The sequence below is a fragment of the Nomascus leucogenys genome, chromosome 17 (genome assembly GCF_006542625.1).
Source record: "Nomascus leucogenys isolate Asia chromosome 17, Asia_NLE_v1, whole genome shotgun sequence".
NCBI lineage: Eukaryota > Metazoa > Chordata > Mammalia > Primates > Hylobatidae > Nomascus > Nomascus leucogenys.
The window spans coordinates 58295985-58320620 of record NC_044397.1 but is presented as its reverse complement, the minus strand read 5'-3'; the positions used below and the strand labels follow the sequence as shown (position 1 = coordinate 58320620).

The window sequence follows — 24636 nt, the reverse complement described above, 5'->3', positions numbered from 1 at the left end:
GAGCTTTCTATTCACTCTGCAGCTGTATTAAACCCTCGGGTCCCAGGTGGAGCCCAAGGCACCTTCTCAGGTCTCAGGGTGGGTCTGGACAACAGTCACATTAGCACAAAACCCAACTACTGTTACAGGTAAGGAGGCCAGAGGCCTCTGAGAAACATCCGTGAGGCATATGTCGTCAAATCCTGGATGTCGAGAGAAGGAATGGCTTGAAGTGAGCTCAGAGAACAGGCTGGAAAGAGCCAAAAGTGGCCCGGCTTCGCCTATGTCCTGGCTCCCCATGCTGCCAAGGGAGGGCTGTGGGTCTTGTCCCTGACCATCTCCTCTTGGGAGAAGAAAAACAACTGGGCTCCATAACAACCCTTCTCTCCCTTCTACCCTGTGACCCTGCAGTTCAAGCACAAGTGCACATGTGACTTTGGGGCATGAGTGAAACTGAGGTGTTCCTAGACATCCAGGCTTAGCTTGAATCTCATTCACTGAAGGAAACCAGGGCCTCTCCTGCCCAAAGGCTGAGTAGGCTTCCTCCTGAGGAACAGAACTGCCCTCACTCACTCGCCCCCTGTCTGCTGTATACAAGTCCCTCTATGTGAGTATGTGGGTGTCTTAATTCCATGGTTAAAGGCCTCTAAAGTTTCACTTAACAGAAAAAAAGTGCTTCCCCATAGTCTACAGCAACACATCTCAACACTCTGATGCACGGTACGTGCTGGGTGGTGTTGTCTCCCTCGGCTGTGTCCTCCTGGGGGAGGCAGCCCTAGGGAGCAGCTCCATCTTCTCTTTGCCTTTAAGTCTGACTTTTCAGAACCAGCAAGGGCCATGCCTATTGGCAGGTTTGTTGGCAGGTGCACAGACAGATGTGCTGGCAGGTGGTCTGGCAGGTATGTTGGTAGATATTCTGCCAGATGTGTTGGCAGGTGCACTGGAAGGTGAGCTGGCAGGTGGTTTGACAGGTGTGCCGCAGGGTGCACTGACACACAAGCCCACAGATGGGCTAGGATGTCCCTGGGTGTCACAGTGCAGGGCGACTTATGAGTTGCCGGACTATCCTTTCCCTCCACAGCAAAGACCATAGTATTTATAGCTGAAGACACTGAGGAATTGAGCCCATTATTTTTGATGATCACTTGGTGATATGGTTTGGCTGTGTCCCCACCCAAATCTCATCTTGAATTGTAGCTCCCATAATCCCCACGTGTGGTGGAAGCGACCTGGTGGGAGGTAACTGAATCATGGGGGTGGGTTTTTCCCATGCTGTTCTCGTGATAGTAAGTCTCATGAGATCTGATGATCTTATAAAGGGCAGTTCCCCTGCACATACTCTCTTGCCTGCCACATGTAAGACGTGCCTTTGCTCTTCCTTTGCCTTCTACCATGATCATGAGGCCTCCCCAGCCATGTGAAACTGTGAGTTCATTAAACCTCTTTTTCTTTATAAATTACCCAGTCTCGGATATGTCTGTATTAGCATCATGAGAACAGATTAGTATACTTGGCAATATTTATCAGGTGGATCTGAAATGCCTCGAAGTAACCTAGAGGTCCTGCTTCTGAGGAGAACGAGAAAGGAAATATTCTACAACCACATGGGATAGCTAACCTGCTGGGAAAGACATTTGTGCCACATATTCATTATAATGGGAAAAACCAGAAACACATTAGAAATGAGAGAGGGGTAAAATTAGGCCCCCTCGGTGGAATACCAAGCAACCAGCAAGCGGTAACCAGGAAAATCACATGGCAGCATGGAAAAACGTCATCTGCAATCAGCGGGGAAAGCAGAAGAAAAACCACGTCTGCTATGATTAGAACGGGAAAATGAAAAGCATGTGTGCATCAGACAGGAGCTGCGAGGGAGCCTGGAGAATTCAAAACAGACTTCACGAGAGGGACAGTCTGCCTTTGATTTTATTAGCATTACTGTCATGCTGATCATGCAGTTACGAAAGAGAGAAAAAAGGGGAAATTTTGACCTAACTACTAGGAAAATTCCACAAAATTGGCACAATCTCAATCAGTTCACATAGAACCACAGCTGCCACAACCCAGACCCATGCTCTCTTCAAGGAGTCACAGATGGCTTTCTGATGAGGAGCAGTCTTGATGGCTAGAGTTTGGTAGCAATCTGCTGTTTGGGGAATCTCTCTCCCCAAATGCAGGAGCTATGTCATCACTCCTCAAAGCAGAGAAGAAAATGCTGCCACTAGGGAGGCTGTTCTGCGGAGCACACGTCAACCAACTGACACCAAGTGCCCCAGAGCCTCTCTCCAGCAGAGAACAGGCATGCCTGCGCCTGCCTATGATTGTCCAACTGCACCTGACCCAAGACCGTCCAATGCCACTTGACAAGTGCTCTTGGCCAGAGGTGAAGATTCAGTGCCCAGTGAGAGTTACCAGGAAGGCACCCACCAGACCCACGGCATGGAGCTCTGTCAATCGCTAGGCTACTCTGGGAAAGGGACTTGATAACACAGAACAAAAGTCTGAGGCCCACATGTGGGAATTTGTCCTACGGCAACAATCCAGAATTCAGAAAAAATAAATAATGCAGAAAGATGGTCCTTTAAGCATTGTCTGTGGTATTAAAAATTAGAAACATGGTAAATGAACATCCATAAGGAGGTGAATTATGTGATGGACTACTGTGTAGCCATGAAAAAATGAGACCTGCAGTATGTTTGTAAAAACCATGGGTAAACTTATTATGCTAAGAGAAGAGAAAAGAATCGTACAGGCAGCATGACCCCAAGTACAAGGAAAAAGGCAGCATAGGATTGGATCTGGTTGACATCAGGAGTGGTCTTTGGGCTGCAGAACACTTTACGTGCTGTCCACCCTTCATCCCAATATTCACGGGCTGCATAGGGGCAACAGATCTATGAGTAATTCATTTTTCCTTTTCTTTTATTTTCCATTTTTAAAACTTAAAGAACATATACAACTCTATAAAAAAAAAGTATACCTACCATATGCTAAAAAATGCAACTGCAACATTTCTGGGAAATCTATTAGAAGGCTACTGAAAAGAAGTAAGTCTTTCTTTTCAGGATTATATTATATTCCTCTGCTTCAACAAGAAACAATTAAGAACCGAGGCTTAAAACACAAACAGAAATTGTTTTAGAGATTGGAACAAAGGCATAATGGCCTTAATATTAAAAAAAGGGGATTAAACTGGAGAGCATTACAAGTTTATTCCCATCTTTGTGAGTTGTCTGACTGCTAATATTTCTGAGTTTCAGCTTCCTGAATCTTTATAATGGGGAAATTGGACATGATCATCTCAAAGAACATTGCACATCCAGGAGTCTAGGACTCTTAAGTGAATTAGGACAACAGTTTAGGAAAGAAAGTTTAGGAAAGAAAACTCACTAAATTGTTGGAGGTCATCAGAGATTGCAATAGTTCCACTGTCTTGCTACAGTGGTTGTTCTGCACTGATTCTAAACACCTGCAGCCAATCCTTCAGGTGAAGACGACACTAGCTGAGGGGTGGTCACTGTGACAGCCTCACTCCTCTGGTGACAGATCTGCTGTCCTGGTTCCGTGGCTTGGAATCGCGGTTAATGTAATGGACAGCAGACATTCACAGCTCTCAATGTGTTTTAGACATGAGATTTTTAAAGGAAAGAAGCTCAAGGCAGTCATAATTTAAGCTTCATATATAAATGCCCAACTCAGATGATCAGATACAAACTCAAAGTTCTGAATGAAGTCTTGACTCTAAGAAGACCCATCCTTAAAAAAACATTTGGAGTTATTGATACATTTCATATGTAATTTTAAAAGATGGAAGTGCGCTTAAAAATGGTAAGTCAGGATAGAAGAGAAAGTTTTAACATCTAAAAACAAGTGCTATTAGGATGCACTGTTATGATCAACTAAATTCATTCAATTCATTTATTAATTCCACACTTACTGGGTGAATGCAGGATAACTAAGAAGCTTAAGGAGAAAAGTGAAATTGTGTGTGCCCTGGTGCTACCATATAGGGCTGAATGGGCAGTGCTGTGTCACTGAGACGATATGGGCATGGCTGGACGTGGGAGCTGAACGCCAGGCCTAGATCTGCCATTCAGGAGCCAGAGCTGTCACCTTGGGTCCTCTGTCTATGACACAGGATGACAGGACACTACACCACATGACCTGTGGGTGAAGGGGAGGAGCCAATAAGCTGGGTAGGACAAGTGCTCTGTGCCTGTTGCTATCCCTGTTCTTCTGTGCTTTCTTGAACACCGCCAATGCATAAGTTGTGATTTTAAAACCACTAATTAAAGGTTTTCAAAATTTCAAATACATTTTTAAAAGGTGCAACTGAAACAAATAAATCCATCAGAGTGGAGCTGGTTTTGTAGCCCTGTCTCCTCAGTTGAGAGTGAGTGAGCTGCTCATCAGGGAGGTCTACAGTAAATTCCTGCATCCTCCTGGGCAATTCACTAGGACCCACAGACAGGGTCCACTGTTACTTTAACAGAAGAAAGCTAAGAACCATGATGCGCTCCAGGGATACCCTAAAACAGATTTAGGGGCTGCAGCCCAGGACCAGCCCAGGCCCCTCACAAGGGAAAGGGTGAGGCCGGCTTCCCAGGAAAGGCCATTCCTCTTGGGCCAGAAAAATGTTCCCAAGGCATTTTCAGTGTCCTATTCATTTAATCTTTTCAACTGCTATGTGTAGAAACATTATTATGCCCACTGACCAGATACAAACCTCAGGTCTGCATGGCTAAGTGATTTGCCAGAGATCAAAATCCTGAGTGGCAGAACATGGCTGGAAACCCATGACCACAGCTACACTTTTCATTTTGGAGCTTCGAGTTTTAGCACACTTGCAATTTGGGGCAAGCTATTTTCACCTTTGTTTTGGCCACAGATAACTTATCCTATAAGGAGAGTCTAAAATGACTTAAACACTATAAAATTCCATTCAAAACAGAGTAATTTTACTTTAGCTTGGTAACAGACACAGTGATGTATAATTTTACAGAGAAAAGCTACATCGAAGAACAATACAAACTGTAGAGGAAATAAGAAAATGCCTATACATTACATACACCTTCATTGTGGAGTTACACCTGTAAACTACTCTGCAGGTATGAGGTACAGAATGGAGATATTTCTAGTCCAATCTTCTACCAGACTCAGAAATTCCCTCCCCAACATTTCTGACAATAAACACCTACCTTGCATGAAAAACTTAAAATGGTTTTGAAAGTCAAGGTTTGAAAGTCAGCAGGCCCCACTGTCCTCTCTAGCTGTGTCCCTCCCTCACGACCACAGAACCACAAGAGCCCTGTGGTATGTGGTTTGTTTACAAGCTTCTTAAACTGGGGCCACTAGGACTGCATCTAATGCTGCAAAAGTAACCTGGCCTGGAACTAATAAGCAATTACAGAAAGATTGCTGGATACAAGGTTAATGCACAAATGGTCAATTGCTTTCCTACAGACCAGCAATAAACAAGTAAAATTTGAAATTAAATACACAATACCATTCACAGTAGCACCTCCCAAAAACTACTTACATATAAATCTAACAAACTATAGACAAGATCTATATGAGGAACACTATTAAACTTTGATGAAAGATACAAAAAACTAAATAAATGGAGAGATATTCCATATTCATGGACAGCAGGACTCAACTTCTGCCAAGATGTCAGTTCTTCCTAACTTCATCTATAGATTCAATGCAATCTCAGTAAAAATCCCAGCAAGTTATTTTGTGGATATTGACAAAATGATTCTACAATTAATACAGAAAGGCAAAAGACCAAAAATAGCAAACACAATATTGAAAAAAAAGAGCAAAGTTGGAGGACTGACATTATTTGACTTCCAGGATTACTATAAAGCTAAAGCAATAAAGAAAATGTGATATTGGTGAAAGAACAAATAGGTCAATTAAAGAACTCGAAAGTTGACCCAGGCATGAATATAGTTAACTGATCTTAGACAAAAGAGCAAAGGCAATACAACTGCGAAAAGACAGATTTTTCAACTGGTGGTACAGAAGCAACTGGACATCTGCAGGCAAAAAAATAAAAAATGAATCAAGACACAGACCTTACCTCCTTCACAAAAATTAACTTAAAATGGATCATAGACTTAAAGATAAAATTTGAAACTATAAAATCTAGCTGGCCTTGGGTTTGGTGGTGACTTTTTAAGATACAATACCAAAGTCACAATCCATAAAATAGGAAATCAATAAGCTGGATTTTATTAAAATTAAAAATTTCTGCTCTGTAGAAGAATGAAAAGGCAAGCCATGAAATGGAAGAAAATATTTTCAAAAGGACTAGTGTCTAAAATGCACAAAGACTCCTAAAATTTAACAATAAGAAAACAAAAACCCAATTAAACAAACAAGCCAAAGGCCTGTATGGACCCCTCACCAAAGAAGATATACAGATGGTAAATAAGCATCTGAAAAGGTGCTCCACATCGTAAGTCATCAGAAACAATGAGATACCACTATGCTATTATCAGAAAGGCCACAATCCAGAACACTGGCAACACCAAATTCTGGCGAGGATGTGGGGCAACAAGAACTCGCATTCATTGCTAGTGGGAATGCAAAATGGGACAGCCACATTGGCAGACAGTTTGCCTCTACCTTATAAAACTAAACACACTCTTACCATACAATCCAGGAATGCGCTCCTTGGTATCTACGCACAGGAGTTGAAAACTTATATCCACTCAAAAACCTGCACATGGGTGTTTAGAGCAGCGTTATTCATTACTGCCAAAACCTGAAAGCACCCACGATGTCCTTTAGGAGGTGAATGGGTTACTAAACTGGTACATCCAGACAATGAAATATTTGCTGCTAAAAAAAATGAGCTATCAAGCCATAAAAACACATGGAGGAAAAACTTAAATGCTTATTACTGAGTGAAAGGAGCCAACCTCGAAAGGCTATGAATTGTATGGTTTCAACTATATGACAATACTGGAAAAGTTGAAAATATGGAGACAATAAAAAGATGAGTGGTTGCCTGGGGTTGATGGGGGAGGGAGAACGAATAGAAAGGGCACAGAGGATTTTTAAGGCAATAAAACTATTCACTATGATGCTGTAACAGTGATTACCTGTCATTATGCATTTGTCCAAACCCCATAGAATGCATGACATCAAGGTGAACCTAAACATCAAGTCCCTAAACTAGGGACTCAGGTGACCAGGCTGTGTTAATGCAGGTTCATCAACCGTAACATGTGCACCACTTTGCTGGGGGATGTTGACAGCAGGGAGGCTATGTGTATATATGGTGTATCTCTGTACCTTCTTCTCCATTTTGCTGTGAATCCGTCACTGCTCTAAAAAAGAAACTATGAATACATTTTTTTTAAGTGGCCTGCTCTGTCTGGCGAGCTGGTTCTTGGGTGTTGCATGTCTCACTGGGGTTGCTGGCAGTGTGGGTCAAATCGTTGACTCATGTCAAGTGACTTGTTGAGTCATGTCTCTGGAACATTTTTACATTTACAGTTGCCGAGACAGATCACCCACATCCTGTCTTACTATATTTGCCCCCAAACTAAATCCAGGGCTTGACATTTATTCCACTGAATTTAGTCTTGCTCGAGTTAGACCGGCCCATGAAGCCCTTGTTGATATCTCAACAACTGCACTCCCCCCAGCTCTGTGCAAGCTTCTATAAAACGAAACCTCCTTCAAGGCTCACAGAAAAGAAAGGAAACCTGAATACTGAAGGCACAAAAGGAAGTTCTGTCAGTGAGTCCTTTTTCTCCCCAGTCACCAGATGTAGAAATGGAGCTGCATTTACTGACCTGCCCCCTGCTTCAACAGCTCAGCCGCTGAATTGGCTGCAGTTTGGGGAGAATTTTCTGCTATTTCCTCCAATGGATCTGTAGGAAGGGGCAAGAAAATACAGAAATGAGTCCTGCTCCTGACCAAGAATCCTCATGACAAAGTTAGACAATTTGATGACAGAATTCCTAGATGGTGACATGCAATGGTTTTGCAGTCAAGAGTTTCTCTTTGGGACAATAATCCAGCCCACAGAAACCATGATCACGTTCTGAACAAAAGTAGAGATGACAAGGCCTAACAAAATATTTTTCTAATCACTGAATTAGTCATATGAATAATGACACTTTGAAAAGTAAATCACATTTACCTATATATTAAGTTAGACCATTTTTATGTGAAGTTGTGACTGCTCAGGAAAGTGGGACATACGGTCACATCGCCCTGACATGCTGTGGGTGTCATTTAATTTCATTACGGATATTGTTTAACAAACATAAAAGTAAAAAGAACAGTGCATCCATCATCTAAGTTCAACAACATCAACATTTTGCCCATTTTGTAGAAACGTAAAAATTAAATGTCAATGACCCTGAAGCCTTCTTTGTCTGAGGGTTTTATATTTTTAAACTACAGAATCTTTGCTCTATAGAAATCTTTCATCAAAATCCATGATGTAAAGCTATCTGGGAGCTGTCAGTGAAGCAGAATCTCCTCTTCTCTCCTTGATTTGGATGAACTCATTGGCCTTTTCTTGGGTTCAACCAAGAGAATATGAAAAAACTTCCAGTCTTATTATTTTTCTCAGTGGATCTTTAAGGATCTCTAAAACCGGTGGCCTTGACTGCAGACAATCTACACAGAGCCTGACTAGCACTGAGGACCCCTTACCTCTCTCTGGGATAAGCAGCTTGCACGGCAACGCCAAGGGCGTGATGGAGTGCTGGCACACCAAGGCTGTCAGGCTCCCTGCAAAGTGGACAGACAGCAAACAAGAGTCAACAACTGCTGTAAGTGTTGTGTGCTCAGCCAATTTATCAGTTGGAATGAAATGGATGCAAAGGCTGAGCCCTTATCTTTTTAGCAACTGGTATGTTAGATTAGTGTGCAGCTTTGTGTAAAACTTCAAAGAAGTATAAAGTTCCACAAGATAGTTGAGAGGTAAGTAAATGGAACTGTTGATCATTCTTATCATGGATGCATCATTACCAAATTATAAAGACTAAAGCACACAGTTTGTCGGATCTTGAATCGGGAGGGTTGACATCAAGCCAACTCCAACGTTAACCGTATATATTACCCCTGCACAATGCTTCTTAACAAAGCTCTAATTTAAACGATGATGCCTAAGGCTGCACTGTGCTTTGTGTGGATGGCTCAAGTCATCTTTCCAACAAGCTCGTGAGGTAGGGAAGGCTCCCAGTTTGCAGGGAAGGGAGGGTGCTCTGTTGGGAGCTCTGTGCTGTTCCTTGTGCTGTGGGATAGGGTCACACTGGAGCTCCAACCTTCTCAGGACTTTTCTGCCTGCCAACTAGGACAGAATCTTTTTGACGTCTGTAATTCTTACTTCTGATATGGTGCTTTTCATTTGTTTGGTTTTGACAAAGCTTTCAAGAACACCTTCAAATCTAGTTTATCTTAAAGACAATAATACAGATCTGCGGGATTTCAGAACTGGGGACTGAAATATGAGTAAACCACCACAAGAGTGATGGTCCCAAATCTCAGGTCAGTGAGCAGAGGGAATCCAGGCCTCATGAGTTCAGAACATTGACAGCAACCTCTCAAGCAACTCACCGAAATATGGTTCATTCGAGCACCCTTTCAACCGCACTCCCTTCGGGGTACACTCAATCAAAAAGTGCCGGACAAGTTCATTGGCCAAATCTCCAGCTGTGGCACGAAATTTAAAGAAAGAAGAATTTTTTCAAAATGGCAGCATGGGAGAATTCAATAGAGAGAACATAAAAGCCAGGAGCTACAGTTGAAAAGGCTCTTCTCTGAATACGAGTCCAGCCACTGCAAAAGAGGCTGCCAAGAACCATCTTCATCCTAGGAATGGTAGCCAGGCTGCAGGACAGCTGGATGAGCACAGGCTAGGCCAGATACAGGGCGGGAACCCTTGCAATGACAGTGTGGGGGCTGGAGAGGTCCCTTGGGAGAGGCCCTCAAACATTCTACAAGAATCCCCAATGAAGGGAATGAGCTTGCAGCTAAGAAAGAGGATCATGAATCTCCAGCTGAATCCCCTCCCAAAGAGGAGAGGTGAGAAAGGCTCAGACACAAAATGATACCTATAATGAATCGCTAAAAAGAGCTGGAAGGAGGTCAGTCTTCTGGGTGGGATTTAACCAGGAGCCTGGATCTGTAAAACCTTCCAGAAAGCAAGCACTCAGCTGCACTGGAGCAGCACTCTACCACATTGCTATTAATAGTAAACAGTACATCTGCTTTAGGCCAGCCCATGAGTCCAAAGAGAAAACACATCATAAAAAGCCACTGAATGGCGAAACTGTCTGAGAGTGGAAAAGTACACACAGCGTAACCAAAAGAACAAGAAGTCACTGCCCTATGCTAATGAGTCCAACAGACCTTCACAGTGTGCTGTATTTCTGTGATCCAGGGCTTCCTTCATCACCCTCCACTGGGGCATGTCTGCCTAAACTTCTAATATTTCTGGTGTTGGAAACCTCCTGGCAGCAAGACCCAGTGGAGTTGGGCTTGGTCCCCAGTGCCTTGCCCACAGTAGGCTTCCAAAAGATGTTTATAAACATGACAAATATCACTGTGTCAGCATCTCACAAGGGCAGTAAAGCTTGCAGGAAAGGAAATGACCGGATTCCATAAAAGGCTGTGTTGAATTAAAGTGGGATAAGAACATATTGCCATTCAGTTGTGGGAGGAAAATGATTCCTGGCTTCCAAACTGAAGGGGACACCAAGCGTCGGTCTGGATTCCACTTGTGAGAAATGGCTCCGTGGGAAGTCCTTCTGGCCAGGGCTCTCTGGAGAACAGCATCCAGAACATCCCTAGCTGTCCCATCTCCAGTTTACTGGAGGTGGTATGGAGAATGGCTGTGGCTCTTTATGACCTGGTAAACTCTGCTCAAATCTGTCCTTGGATTGTGAAATCTGAATGTCAAATCCAGGGGCAGGATGAAGACACAGCAGCCAGATAAGATTTCACCCAGAGGCCACCAACAATGCTGGGTTTCCTCAAGTCTGCTATTCTAATATCCCCTATTTTGTTCCTTTCATCTTAAGATTGAGTCCAAAGTCTGTCAGAGAGGCAGGATGCACACACAGAGGTAAAAACAGTTATATATTCTCATCTAGATTCCAAAAAGATAATGCATGCAGAAATGTCATTTGTCCTTGCTTTAAAACTTTACATGGAAACCAAGGAGCCAACCTAAACCATCCATCATTCCTGCTCTCCCAAAAATCTCTCATCTCTGCAGACTCGCCAGATGCTCTTGGTCCTGCGACCCTCTTTCCTGCTATCATCATTATTCCGTTTCAGTCCTCAACAATCAGGCCTAATTCAGCTCTCCAACTACAAAAGCCCTTATCTCCACTCAGAAATAGCATCTTGTTGGGCTTCTTATGCTGGAATTCTGGATGCTAGAAGATTCTACTTTTCAAGAATTATCTGTTCTTTCTCCCCTACACGCCTTCTCTCTACTTCGCTTCAGGACAGTCAGTATCCACAGGCTTCGGGACTGAGCTTTGACTGAGCCCCGGGTCTTTCCCAGCCTCACTCCCCACCCCTTCCACTCTCACACCATTACCTGTGCCAAAATGAACCCATCTATGTTTCCTGGAAACGCTACAGCCCTGCCTGAGGCTGGACCTCCTGGCAGCCAAATCATACATTCCACAGGGTGTAACTCCAAGGCAATTTTTTCCAGGAAGCATGAAGCAGAGGTTTCATCCAAGGATTTGGAAAAATCCTCTCAGGTATTAGGCACAGAGCATGAGTGAACCAGGTGGGTGTGTCACTTATTAACACAAGGAGTTTAAAATCCAAGCTGCTTCTGATTTCCCCACTCTTAGTAAGTCAAGTTGTCCTTACTGGGAACCAACGACCTGCAATGTCCCCTCAGTACACAATTTCCATTTGGGGAGACAGACAGAGTGAAAGAATAGCTTCCCTTTCCTTAGTGTAGTCTGCAGCATGGTAGCACACAACGATGAGTATAATGGGGCAAAAAGGGCAGGGGGAGAAAAAAAAAAAGAATAAACTGAAAATCAAGTGTCCACCAACAATAGAATGGATCAATTGGCTGCAGGATTTTCGTAAGATGGAAAGCCAGAACTTCCAAAGAGAACAACAGCTACAAGCAATTTTAGAAATATGATCAGTGGATGCTGGCGAGGTTGTAGAGAAAAAGGAATGCTTTTGCACTGTTGGTGAGAGTGTAAAATAGTTCAACCATTGTGGAAGACAGTGTGGTGATTCCTCAAAGACCTAGAGGCAGTACCCAGCAATCCCTTTACTGGGTATTATACCCAAAGGAATAGAAATCTTTCTATTACAGGTTGGTGCAAAAGTCATTATGGTTTTTGCCATGACTTTTAATGCAAAAAGGATTCAGGCAGGCATAGTCCTTTACCTGCATTAGAGATCATCTCATGAGTCTAGGTTTATTCTAGTATCACTTTTAATCCATCTAAAAATACCCTACTGGGTATAGATACAAGAATAGTGCTCACAGTATGCTAGTTTTCATATAAAAATGTGTATTTGCCTGAATTTGGACAGGTAACCAGTGAAAAGACACACACGAATCTACTCCCTCATCATGGGAGGTGACAGGGTGGTGAGGGGGGTGGAGCCGAAATGGAAGCAAAGCGGGCTTAGTGGATGCCTTATCCTATGGTTCTAATTTTTGAACAATGAAATGGATTACCTAGACGAAACAAACGAAAATAAAATTAACAAATTTATGTTCTTTCTTAAATAAGGTGAAACTTTGTAAAATATACATGAAAAAATAAATACTAAGAATAAAATTTGTGAGTATTGTTAAAGTCATCTTTTATTTTATTAGCCTAAAAATAAATCAACAGATTTTCTCTGTGGATGAGCTGAACAGATCAATAGGGAGTGGTAACCTTACCTTTCTTGTTCAGCTGCAGGACTGAAGGTGGGGGTGTGGCCACCTTCATGGCCAGGCCATAGGCCCCTCGGAAGGAATGGCTGTCTCGAACGATGAATGAGCCCGGCTCCTTGTCCTTCAACATGGCGATGGCTGGAGAAAGGGAGAAGAAAGACAAGAATGTCTGCCAGGTGGACAAAGGTCTATGCCCACTCATAACCTTGGGTAGGTCCTCTTTCCCTTACTCTTTTTGCAAACTGGATCAGTGGGGACCTGGCCGGGATCCCCCTGCTTGGCTGGAAGAACTATGTGTCCATGCAGTTGAGGGACCTTCAGGGAGGTCTCTGTGGTGTCGTGGATGTTTCATGGGTGGGCCTCCCTGTTGAGGAGGCAGAAAAGACAGGAATATCCCTCTCTTTAGCTAGACTGAGGTGCCGGGCACTGTCCTGTGGGCTGCCCATGTTAAAACACAGGATTTTTGTTAATCCCACAACACCTGTGATGTCCAAATGATGGTCCCCACCTGACAGCCCAGGAAACCGAGGCCCACGCTGAGTAAGAAACAAGACCAGATCCAAATATACACAAAGGGGAGAAACAGAGAGTGGGAGGGAGGCTGTCGCAGCACACCCTGCCGCTGCTTGGACATTGCCCCCTGTGGCATTTTTCTTAAAGATTTTAGAACATGAGAACATGAACTCTTTCAACAGCATAAAAGGAAAGAAGTTTTTTTCTTTTTTTTTTTTTTGAGATGGAGTCTCGCTCTGTTGCCCAGGCTAGAGTGCAGTGGCATCGTCTCGGCTCACTGCAACCTCCACCTCCTGGGTTCAAGCGATTCTCCCTCCTCAGCCTCCCGAGTAGCTGGGACTACAGGCGCGTGCCACCACGTCTGGCTAATTTTTTCTATTTTTAGTAGAGATGGGGTTTCACCATGTTAGCCAGGATGGTTTTGATCTCCTGACCTCGTGATCCACCCGCCTCGGCCTCCCAAAGTGCTGGGATTACAGGCGTGAGCCACTGCGCCCGGCCAGGAAAGACATTTCTAATTACACTTTCTGATGATTTAAAGGGCATACCCAAAATGTTACTGAAAATTTAATAGAAATTCCAAGATTCACCAAGGAAGTAACAAAAACCTGGCCTGCAGGTGGCCCCCTATCCAGTGGCTCCATGGCTGATGCGGCCAAATGAGCCCCCTGGATGGGGCTGAGGACACGTTCCCCATGTGCCTGCTAACCCAGGGCCTCGCACAGTGGGTCACCCAGCTTCCCTGGTGAGGCTGATAGGCATTCAGCTAATCAGAATCATTGCTTCAAAAAAATCTCTCCCCTTCATGGCCAAAACCTGGCATTTCCAAGAAGAAGAGGGAGTGGGTTAGGGTAATAGTAACCTCAACTTGATACTGCCCAGACAAGCCAGAGTGTTCCCTGATAACTAGACTACATCTCAGAATTTCTTTTCTAGACATTTACTCTTTATTTTTAAAAAAGGGGGAAAACTGGGGATTTAGAGTATAAAGTTATACATAATTACAGCCATGGAAATGCTGCCTTTCTGGAATGCCAAAGGCTCTATCTGGAAGCGATCAGGGCGCAGAACATGAACCAATAAGTGGTGGGATGCCCCCGGCATGCCTCAGTAAATACCTCCATGGCGCATTCCCACAGAAGCCCCTCACATGCCCCCAGGCCTGCTCGGACCCACAGCCAGGGCATCTGTTTGGCCATAGGATGAAACGAATGGTTTCTTTTACACATTTTTCAATGCCCTGCACCGTGGCCCTGTGTACAGGATGAGGGCAAGGGGATGAGCTCAACACGCCCCTGGGGATGAAGCAAGAGCTTCTAAACGGCACGCAGTGGGAAGGATGGGCAGGAAAACACAGGCAGGCTCACCGTGCATGCCCAAGACTGCTGGTAGCTCCAGCCAGGACTGCAGCCGCCCACGCAAGGGACCCAGGGCTGGGAGTGGGGTCCCTCCTGGGGCAGGGCACAGGCCCTGGGAATAAACCCTGAATTCTGGTGCACGTTTTCTCACAGCATAGTCTATAAACTTGGGGGCTGAACGTGCATGACATTTTTTCAATTTTTAATTTTTATTTTTTTGAGACAGACTCTCTCGCTCTGTTGCCCAGACTGAAGTACAGTGACACAATCATAGCTCACCACAGCCTCAACCTCCTGGGCCCAAGTGATCCTCCCACCTTAGCTTCCTGAGTAGCTGGGACGACAAGTGTACACCACCACACCCAGCTAATTTTTTAAAATTTTTGGTAGACACTGGGTCTCACTATGTTGCCCAGGCTGGCCTTAAACTCCTGGACTCAAGTGATCCTCCCACCTCAGCTTCCCTAAGTGCTGGGATTATAGGAGTGAGTCACCGCACCGGGCCTACTTTTTTGTTTTTTCTAAGTAGAACAAAAGATCACTTACATTTTGTTTCAACTATGATATACCTCAGAGCTTTTCTTTTTGTAAGGCATGGTTCTACTTCCCTGTGGTAAATAAAGTGTAGAAGCCTCACGGGACTGAGACTTTGGGCACATGTGGATGGCAGTGGAGGGAACACGGGCTTTGCTCCGACCAGTTCTCCCCAGGCCAGGAGGGAAACCCCAGCTGCCAGGCTGCAGGAGTGCAAGGGGGCTGTGCTCTCCTGCGCAGGCAATGGGAGTAAGAGGAGAATTTTAGACCCGCTGTTTTTCCAAACAGAAGTGGGCTGAGGAGCCTGGTGTGCTGAAGTTGGAAAAACGAGCATCCACACACTGCACACGGCAGCTGCGTGCTCCACCCTGGCACTGGCATCGCATTCCTCAGTGCACTCCAACCCAAATCTGTCTGTTTCAGATCCCCCCTGCTACAATGACATTGCACAATGAGAGAAGGGGGCATCCAGCCCCACACATCGCCCTGCTCTAGAAGACAGCGCCAACAGAGTGGAAGGGTCTGGGCAGAATCTCTTAGGTGCTGGATAGGCACCTCTCAGTCTGGCCAGCTGGAGGAGGTGCCAAGGCACCGGGGGCCACAGTCATCGGGATTCTTGAGACACAAGCAGAGCCTGGGTGGTGGCAACAGGCACACAGCATCCGGCCGCAGAGGGGCCCTCGGCCATGGTGAGCACTGTTTCACAAAGGCCAATTCAGGGAAATGAAGGTCTTTCCAGGCCACGGGCTTTTTTTCTCTCTCTCTTCCACTTAAAATGACAATCACTTCTTTGAGATCAGAAGAGATGCACATTCTTACCATTTCTATCATCTACATAACTGAATAGCAGAATTTCAGTGGAGAGCTGGACAGAGCTATTTTTCTGCCACTCAACTATTCATTTCTAGGCATTCCTGAGGCATCTTCACAAGGAGAGAGCTTGATTTTCTTCTAAAGTTAAGATAAAGAGGAACAGAGGAGCCAAGTGGGTCTCCTGCTGACTGCGGGCAGCTTGTCACTTCTCACCACTTTAAACCAACCCATTCCCTCTCTCACTCCAGCCTCCACCAGGTGGCCACCGGGATTCACTTTGGTTCCTAGGAATCCTGACTCCGTCTTCCAGGCACTGGAGGCATGGCCCTGCCCTGCCTTGCCAGTCACACACCATCTCTTCCGAGGTATATCCCAGAAGCAACAAACTTTATGCACTGCCAAAGTGAGGTATCCAGAGGAAGGTACGCTCAGCTGAGACACAGCATCCAGGGAGGAAGGCCATCCCACAGCCGAGGGAAGCACCTTATGAATTCTGCTCATTGCCCAGGGGCTGTCTCCAAGCAGGGCTGCCCAGAAGAGCTTGCTAGCCTTCCTCTCCCACATCTCTTCTATTCATGCTCTGGTAAAAAGTGATGCTCAAAATATTCAAATATTCATTGCTCAAAAATTAATATTAATGATTTCAAATTAAAAAAACAAAAAGCCTGACATTGTGCCAAGCAGAGAGATGCTCTGCCTGGTTTGTGTATGAGGCATGCGGTTAAGTCCACAACTGGGTCTCATTATTAAGTGTTTATGTAGGTGTTCACGAACGCAGTGTCCCCGAGAAGAGCAGGGCGTCTCTCCTGCTTCCTCACCCTGTCCTCTCTGGTTTCATGGAGATGCAGGAGAGTATGTCTCCTCCTCACAGTCAGCAGTTGTGGGCTGGCATCACTGGCAAGCCACTGGCTGGTGCAAGCAGCCAGAAATTACACCCTACACACTGGAATGCTCATGGCTGGGGCCCATTCCTCACCAACTCCCTCATTAATAGGGAGTTTTCCCCTACAAAAACTAAAAGGTTGTAACATGTCCCCAGGAGGCATGGAATAATGTGTGGGCCCTGCTCAAACTCAATCCATACGAAGCCACGGCTGCCTGATGTTCCCACCGCAGGGCCCATCTTCACACAAGGCAGCGAAGCGGGCACTAGGGCAGATGCCCAAGGATGCCCTCATCCTCCCCACATACCTTGTTCTCTTGAAATATCCGCCTTGTACCAGAACTTGGAAGTGTCTTGAACAAATTTCACGATCACAAGTTTATCACCTGGACTATCTGTAAAGCAAAATTTAAAAACAGTGACCATGATGGGCACTCTTCTTCTTGCAACCTCTCATCTGCTGTGATCCCAGAAGTCCAAATTCCATGCCAAGGGCAAGCAAGCGAGGGATGTTCTAAGGAAAGGGAACCCTGCCTTTGAAATGACTGAGTTGGAGGAGGCAGTGACTGTTTTATAACACAAAACAAAACAACAGGATGCTTGGATTGAGCTTTTGCAATACATTTTAAGAATACATAGGAAGGTAGAGAGGAAAGAGAGGGTAAGGTTGGTGTTGTTTAACCCATAGACCACATTGTTTCTTATACACTTGAAATATTTCATAATGACGTTTCGGATGAATTGATTTAATTTGACAAGGAATTTGTTATTTACAAAAAGCCATGTTCCCAAGTGAAACAGAAAGTAGAACCACTGCAAATGTCTGCACTTTCTACAACTGGAAGGAATCCAAGGTGGCCAAACACAGAAGCCAAGAAAAGTGAATGAAAAGCCTGGGCCAGTGCTTGGCTTTGGATGAGGAAAATGGAAAAGTACCCCAACGGCTCTGGATTTTCTCTCCAGGTGCCCGGCCCAGCACTAGAGATGTGCCAGCTCAGCTGCAGGTCTGAACCCTTCCCTTCCCGAGTGAATGGACAGAGGGGCCCTTCCACCTGCTGGAAACACACCTACCTGGCAGAGGTGAGGCCGCTTCCGAAGGCTTGGAAAAGTCGGGAAGGACATTTGGGAAGGGGATACTGATGGTGCTCCCGCTGTGCGGGCTGGAGAAGCCACTGGAGGAGGGAGAGACTGAGCCCAAAGAACGATCCCCCTCTGAGGCCCGCTTCTTCTCAGGGAGGGGCGGCTGCCCGGGCAGGGTCACGCCCTGGCCCTGCAGGCCTGGACTGTGGTGGCTGCTGTGTCCAGGCGCCACCGTGAGAAAGTTGTGGGACAGGAAGCCATTGTCCGCAGCCCCTGTTGCTGTCAGCGGGATGCTGGGGGTCGGTGACACTCCATGAGAATTGGCCATCAAGGCCCCCAGGTCCTCCTCGGGTGGATGGCCACTTCCCACTGGGACGGTGCCGAAGCCTAGGAAGGCCTGGCTGCTGGGAGGCGCCAGGGAGTCCGGTGGCTCTGCTAGGGACAGCTCATGGCTGTGGAAAGGAGCCTGGAGCTCTGACGACGGGAAGCAGGACAGCACTGGGGAGTCCTTCCTGGTACCGGAGAACTCAGCGCTGAGGGGACTTCCGGTGGGCCGGCCGCTCCCCAGCAGGGAAACCGTGGGCTTGGGGCTGCTCTCCACCCACTGGCGTTCTGCAGAAGAGGAGCTGTTCAAAAGACAAGCCGACCAAGACAGCATGTAAGGTACAAAGAGACACCTGAAGACCAGCAAGCGTCACCCACACGGGAAGACAGGGATGGGGAAGTGGGTGCTGAGGCCCTCCAGGCAGCACAGGAGGAATTTTCCAAAATATGTACACTAAGGCCCTCTCTGAGTTCATGCTGCCTGCCTTTCAAGCCCCCACTTCATGCCTGGATGCTGCAGCCCGCATGAGGGCACCCAGGGGAGCCGCCCCATGAAGGCCTCCACATGCGCAGATGCTGCTCTCTCAGCCCCTGCGCCCTCCCTCCTGCATCTTCACGGGGTCAAGGCCCTTTCTTCCTTTAAGACGCAGCTCAGCTGTGTACCCACTGGGAAGCCTTTTCCCAGTCCTTGCCCAGCACCTGCAGCCACAATACACATGTGCCTTCAGGAGTAGAAATGCCCTCCCGTCTTGTCCCACAGCACTAGGCAGGGATGCCACCCACGTTCATCCCCCGCAGCGGGGCCGTTGGTTCACTGCGGGTCCCCTCCTCCTCACAGCATGATTCCTCTGCCCCATCTCCTTTATCTGCCAGACACACCATCAGTCCTCAATCCATACTTGCTAGATGAACCAGCTGATTAACAGATACCACAAAGAATACTGGAAATTACCACCCACTTACGAGTACGGAAAGACAGCTAAAACCACACCACATGACACACATATTTCACTAGCAATGGAACACTCATGGGTACAGAGTTTATGTGTAATGTCCTTAGATGAGGGCTCCTCTTTTATTTTAAGGATAGCAGAGGTAGAATTTAAAAAGTTAAATAGGGAGCTACATGTTCATACAACAAAGCATAAAGAAACTTATTCCTACTCTGAGCAAGACGAATGGTCTCATATATGAATTTCCTCAGGGGTAGTATCTTTGTGAAGCAGAAATAGGCCATTTTTCCCTGTTAATACCCACCCCCTCCCACCCACAGGTCTTTCTGTTAACCAGAATCCCTCTAAGACTGATTTTTTCCTCTATTTCCTGTATGTCCCTATATTTTCTCATATGTCACCACATACACCTGTCCCGGGGGTAGCACTGTTGTGCACACAGCCCTGGTCCCCTGCCCCGCCCCATCTTTAGGCCAATCCCTGCCTGGTCTAGCTTCAGCTTCTCTGAAGAGCAAGCCCCCGCTGGTCCCACATGCGTCTCAGCATTCTGGGTCTTTAAGGAGAACTTGTACCAAGTTTAAAGATCCATCTTCTTACCTCTCTCTCCTCTGCCCAGGGCCGTTGCTGGAAATGGTGCAGGAAGAAGCAAAAGCCTGCTGAAAGGAGGGCGTCGAGGACGCGTCAGCCCGGAGCATCGTGGATTTGGGTCCGATGGGGCTCTCTGACATCCCCACAGCGTGAGTGAGCGTCTCAGGGCAGCCTCGTGGTTCTGTAGCGGGAACACAGAAAGCAGAGAGACCTCGGTTGTAGGACTTGAGAAGTCATAATCTCTGCCGCTTTTGCATGTTCCACAAGAAACAGTGTTGACTTTGAGGCTTTCTGTCATCCATGGCCATACTGAACATGACATCACTACCCGTAACAGGCTGGAGGAGGCGGCCAGCCCTACACCCCCAAGCATGGGTTTATTCTCACCCATCAATGTTCCCAAAAATAAAGCGACCTAATTCAGTCCCCCACACAGTGTCCAGCCCATTACCACGAGCTGGTCAGCTCCAGCATTCCCTGCGGTCATGGGCCCCTGGGCTGGTCCTCCCAGCCCCATCCCCCACAAAGGCTGATGTCCTGCAATGTACTCTCCACCCCATGATCTAGGCTGCACCTCACTTTAGAATCGGCATGGCCTTTCCTCTGCAAACCAGCAGGCGACTTCTCCCCATAAAGACCATAAGTGCAGGCCTTGCGGCAGCCGGGCGGCCTAGATGTCCTCCACCTTCCTTTGGTCCCCACCCTCCCCAGCTGGTAACTGGGCCATCGACGTCGAGCACTACGAGGGCAGGAACCCTGCTGGTGCTTTCCAGGTCAACCCCACTGCTGCAAAGGCCACACCGTGGGGTGCAGAGGCCACCCTTGCAGGTGGGCCAGAATGCAAACCTGCTTGTGTCCCATGCCTGAGCCCAGGCACATTCCTCTGACGGAATTTCTGTTTCGCTTCTTGCCCAGTAGCATTATTTCTGGATATTTAAAGCATCTTGCCTTTTTTTTTTTTTCTTTTTTTAAACCAGGCTTCAAGAAATGGACAAATCTACCATGGTCAATAAAATAATACTATTAGAAATACTGGTCATTTTGTTTTCTGTTTCAAAACAAGCGAGGATTGATAAGAGAATATTAACGTAGAAAAAAGTCCATATTATTCATTTCCTGGAGAGGGTATCGAAATTTAGAGATTTCCAAAGCATGCCGTTTTCCCTACAACTCACAGGACTATCACCTCACATGCTTGAAATACATGTTATTTTAATTATACTGAAAACAAGGCTACCTTCTTTACCCTTCAAATGAAAACCAATAATAAAACTGAATACCAGAATCGCACTTTATAAAAACGACATTTACTAAGAATACTCTGAAAGGAATTATCAGCAGCATATGTGATTTCTGAAGATGAAATATCTAGGGGTTTTCATTAATCCAGGTGCCAATGAGCACTGGTCTATGGATTATTCAGACCAGTGAGGAATTATATCCAAAAATGCAAGGGAAAGCCCTGACCACTCAACTAAATTACCTCCACATACAGGATGTAATATCCTGGTTTTTTAAAAAAATTGATCTCTACAGAATTTGCACTATCAATTCAAAAATGGAATGCACTTCACTCCAATGAGGTAAACAAGCTCCATCTCTACCAAGACAGAACGAACATTCTAAAAATTATATGGTATCCCCACATATGCGAAGTGAAGCACTTTTTTGATCACACATGTCATTTCAATATGAATTAAAAATTACTATTTTTATTTAGCACCAATTCTTTTCCTAAGGAAACCTTATTGATTTTTTTTTTTTTTTTTTTTTTGAGATGGAGTCTTCCTCTGTCACCCAGACTGGAGTGCAGTGGCGCCATCTCAGCTCACTGCAAGCTCCGCCTCCCAGGTTCACGCCATTCTCCTACCTCGGCCTCAGGAGTAACTGGGACTACAGGCTCCTGCCACCACGCCCAGCTAATTTCTTTTTGTATTTGTAGTAGAGACGGGGTTTCACCATGTTAGCAAGGATGGCTAGGAACTCCTCACCTCGTGATCCGCCCGCCTCAGCCTCCCAAAGTACTGGGATTACAGGGGTGAGCCACCACGCCCAGCCTAGATTTTTAAAATATATTAATCAGCAAACAAAATGTCTGGAGTTATGCCTAAATTAACAACAATCCTAAGTTATCTAATAGATCTTGGTAGAGAAAAAGTGAACTTTAAATGTTTAATTTTTCATGAAACTTTAAAAACCACACCTTTATATACTGAGGTATAACTAATATACAAAAAACTGGATAGGCTTAAAGTAAATAATTCAGTTTGTCATATGTAAACATCCATGAAACCATCATCACGATCGAGATAATTAACAGTTACATCATTCCAAGAGTTTCCTCCAGCCCCTTCTCCTGCTCATCTGGTTTATGTCACTTTGCTTTAGTGTGCATTTCCTAAAATTCTACATGAATAAAATCATTCATATAAACTTTTTTCCTCTGACTACTTTCACTTATTTTGAGATTCCACCACACTGCAGAATGTACACATAGCTCATTGCTTTTCAACGGTGAGTACTTTTCCATTGTATGGACATATCACATCTTCTCTGTCCATTTACCTGTTGATGGACACTTGGGTTGCTGCCATTATGGGGCTGCTACATAGAAAACTGCAATGAATATTCTTAGACACTTTTTCTTTTTGTACTGACATATATTTTCCCCTCTTTTGGGTGAATACCTAGGAATGGAATGGCTGGACCATACAGTAAGCGTCTATGTAACTTTTTAAGAAAATGCAAAACTGCTTCCCAGAATATTGCAGCATTTCACATCCCCACCATCAATCCTGCCCCTACTTGGTATGATTGGCATTTTGAATTTTAGCCATTCTAGTGCAGGTGTAGTGGTATAACACTGTGTTTTTAATTTGCATCTTATTAATTACTAATGATGTTGAACATCTTTTTGTATGCTTACTAATAGGCATTTTTATGTGTTCTCTGGTGAAATGTTTGTTCAAATCCTTTTCCTTTTTTCACTAGGTTGTTTGCTTTCTTAATATTCAGTTGTAAGAGTTCTTTATATATTTTAGATGCAGGTCCCTTATACATGATTTGCAAATATTTCTTCTGAGTCTGTTGCCTGTGCATATTCACTTAAGAATCTTTTGAAGCCGGGTGCGGTGGCTCACGCTTGTAATCCCAGCACTTTGGGAGGCCGAGGCGGGCGGATCACGAGGTCAGGAGATCGAGACCACAGTGAAACCCTGTCTCTACTAAAAATACAAAAAATTAGCCGGGCATGGTGGCGGGCGCCTGTAGTCCCAGCTACTCGGATAGGCTGAGGCAGGAGAATGGCGTGAACCCGGGAGGCAGAGCTTGCAGTGAGCCGAGATTGCGCCACTGCACTCCAGCCTGGACGACAGAGCGAGACTCCATCTCAAAAAAAAAAAAAAAAAAATCTTTTGAAGAACAAAATCTTGTAATTTAAGTCCAGTTTATCAATTTGTTCTTTTAGGAACAGTGTGTTTGGTGTTGTATCTAAAATAGTATCTGCCTAATCCAGTCACAAAACATGTTTTTCTGTTTTCTTCCAAAAGTGTTATAGTTTTGGAAGAAACTATAAACATAAGCCTATGATCCATTTTCAGTTAATTTTTACACATGGTGTGAGGCATATATATCAACAAAGTTTGGTTTTTTAAATATGGATATTCAATGGTACCTCTATCATTTGTTGAGACTATCTATTCTTCATTGAATTGCTTTTGTAATTTTATCCAAAATCAGCCAAATATTAAATCCATCTAGGTTATTTTTCATTTCAGACATTGAAGTTTCTCTTTCCAGTGAAGTTTGGTTTGGGTCTTTTTATATGTTCCACGACTCTACTTAACTTTTTGAACACATTAAACATAGTTAAAATAAATGTCTTCATGTCCTTATCTTAATGTTCATAATCTTAACATTAGTTTTAACATTAGTGTCCTCGTTAGTTTCGTTTTGGTTTCTCTCTTAACTATATTGCTATTTTCAGGCTTCTTTGATTGCCTGGTAAGTTTTGACTGAATGCCAGACACTGTGATTTTATGTTTTTGGGTGCTGGGTATTTTTGTATTCTTATAAATATTCTTGAACTTTATTCTGGGATGCAGTTAAGTTGCTTAGAAACAATTTTATCTTTTTGGGTCTTGCTCTTCACATTTGTTAGGAAGGTCTGGAGTCATGCTCCATCCAGTGCGAGTTATCCCCCACTACTGGGCAAAACCCTTCTGTATATTACTCAATGCCCAGTGAGTCTTGATACTTTCCTCTCTTGCTTGTGAGAACAGGCACTCTTCCCAGCCCTGAGTTAGCACTGAGTTAGCCTCTCTTTCCAATCTTTTCATTTGGTTCTTTCCCTGGCCTTCAATGTCCCTTATGTCCTCCTACCCAATGCTCAGCTGAATATGTATGGCGGATCTTCTGCAGATCTCCAACAGTTCTCTCTCTGTTCATCCTGCAAGTCATTGTGGTCCCCTGGAGTTTCAACTCCAAATGCCCAACTCAGAGCCTCCCAGATTCTGCGTGAGTTTCCTCTCCCTGCCTTACACCTGGAAACTTTCTCTAGGTGGTAAACTGGGACAACTGTACTGTCACCATGTTTGTTTCTTACTTTTCAGGGATCTTTGTCTTTCACTGTCTGATGCCCAGTGAAAGACATGGAAGCCATTATTTCATATAGTTCATCCCTTTTTTGTTTGTTCAGTCGGGATA

General features: G+C 45.1%; 1 protein-coding gene across 3 annotated transcripts in view; it reads right to left on the bottom strand.

The window, feature by feature from the left end:
- The window catches only part of TNS3 (tensin 3), a 307228-nt gene that overhangs the window by 9335 nt on the left and 273257 nt on the right, over window positions 1–24636 (bottom strand). For all 3 annotated transcript variants that reach the window (XM_030796137.1, XM_030796138.1, XM_030796136.1), the window contains exons 21-27: window positions 19942–20113; window positions 18059–18693; window positions 17296–17382; window positions 12893–13024; window positions 9568–9663; window positions 8662–8739; window positions 7791–7868 (exon numbers count right to left, since the gene is read on the bottom strand). In XM_030796137.1, the coding sequence (XP_030651997.1) occupies window positions 7791–7868; window positions 8662–8739; window positions 9568–9663; window positions 12893–13024; window positions 17296–17382; window positions 18059–18693; window positions 19942–20113 (1278 nt within the window). The remainder of the gene's footprint in view (window positions 1–7790; window positions 7869–8661; window positions 8740–9567; window positions 9664–12892; window positions 13025–17295; window positions 17383–18058; window positions 18694–19941; window positions 20114–24636) is intronic.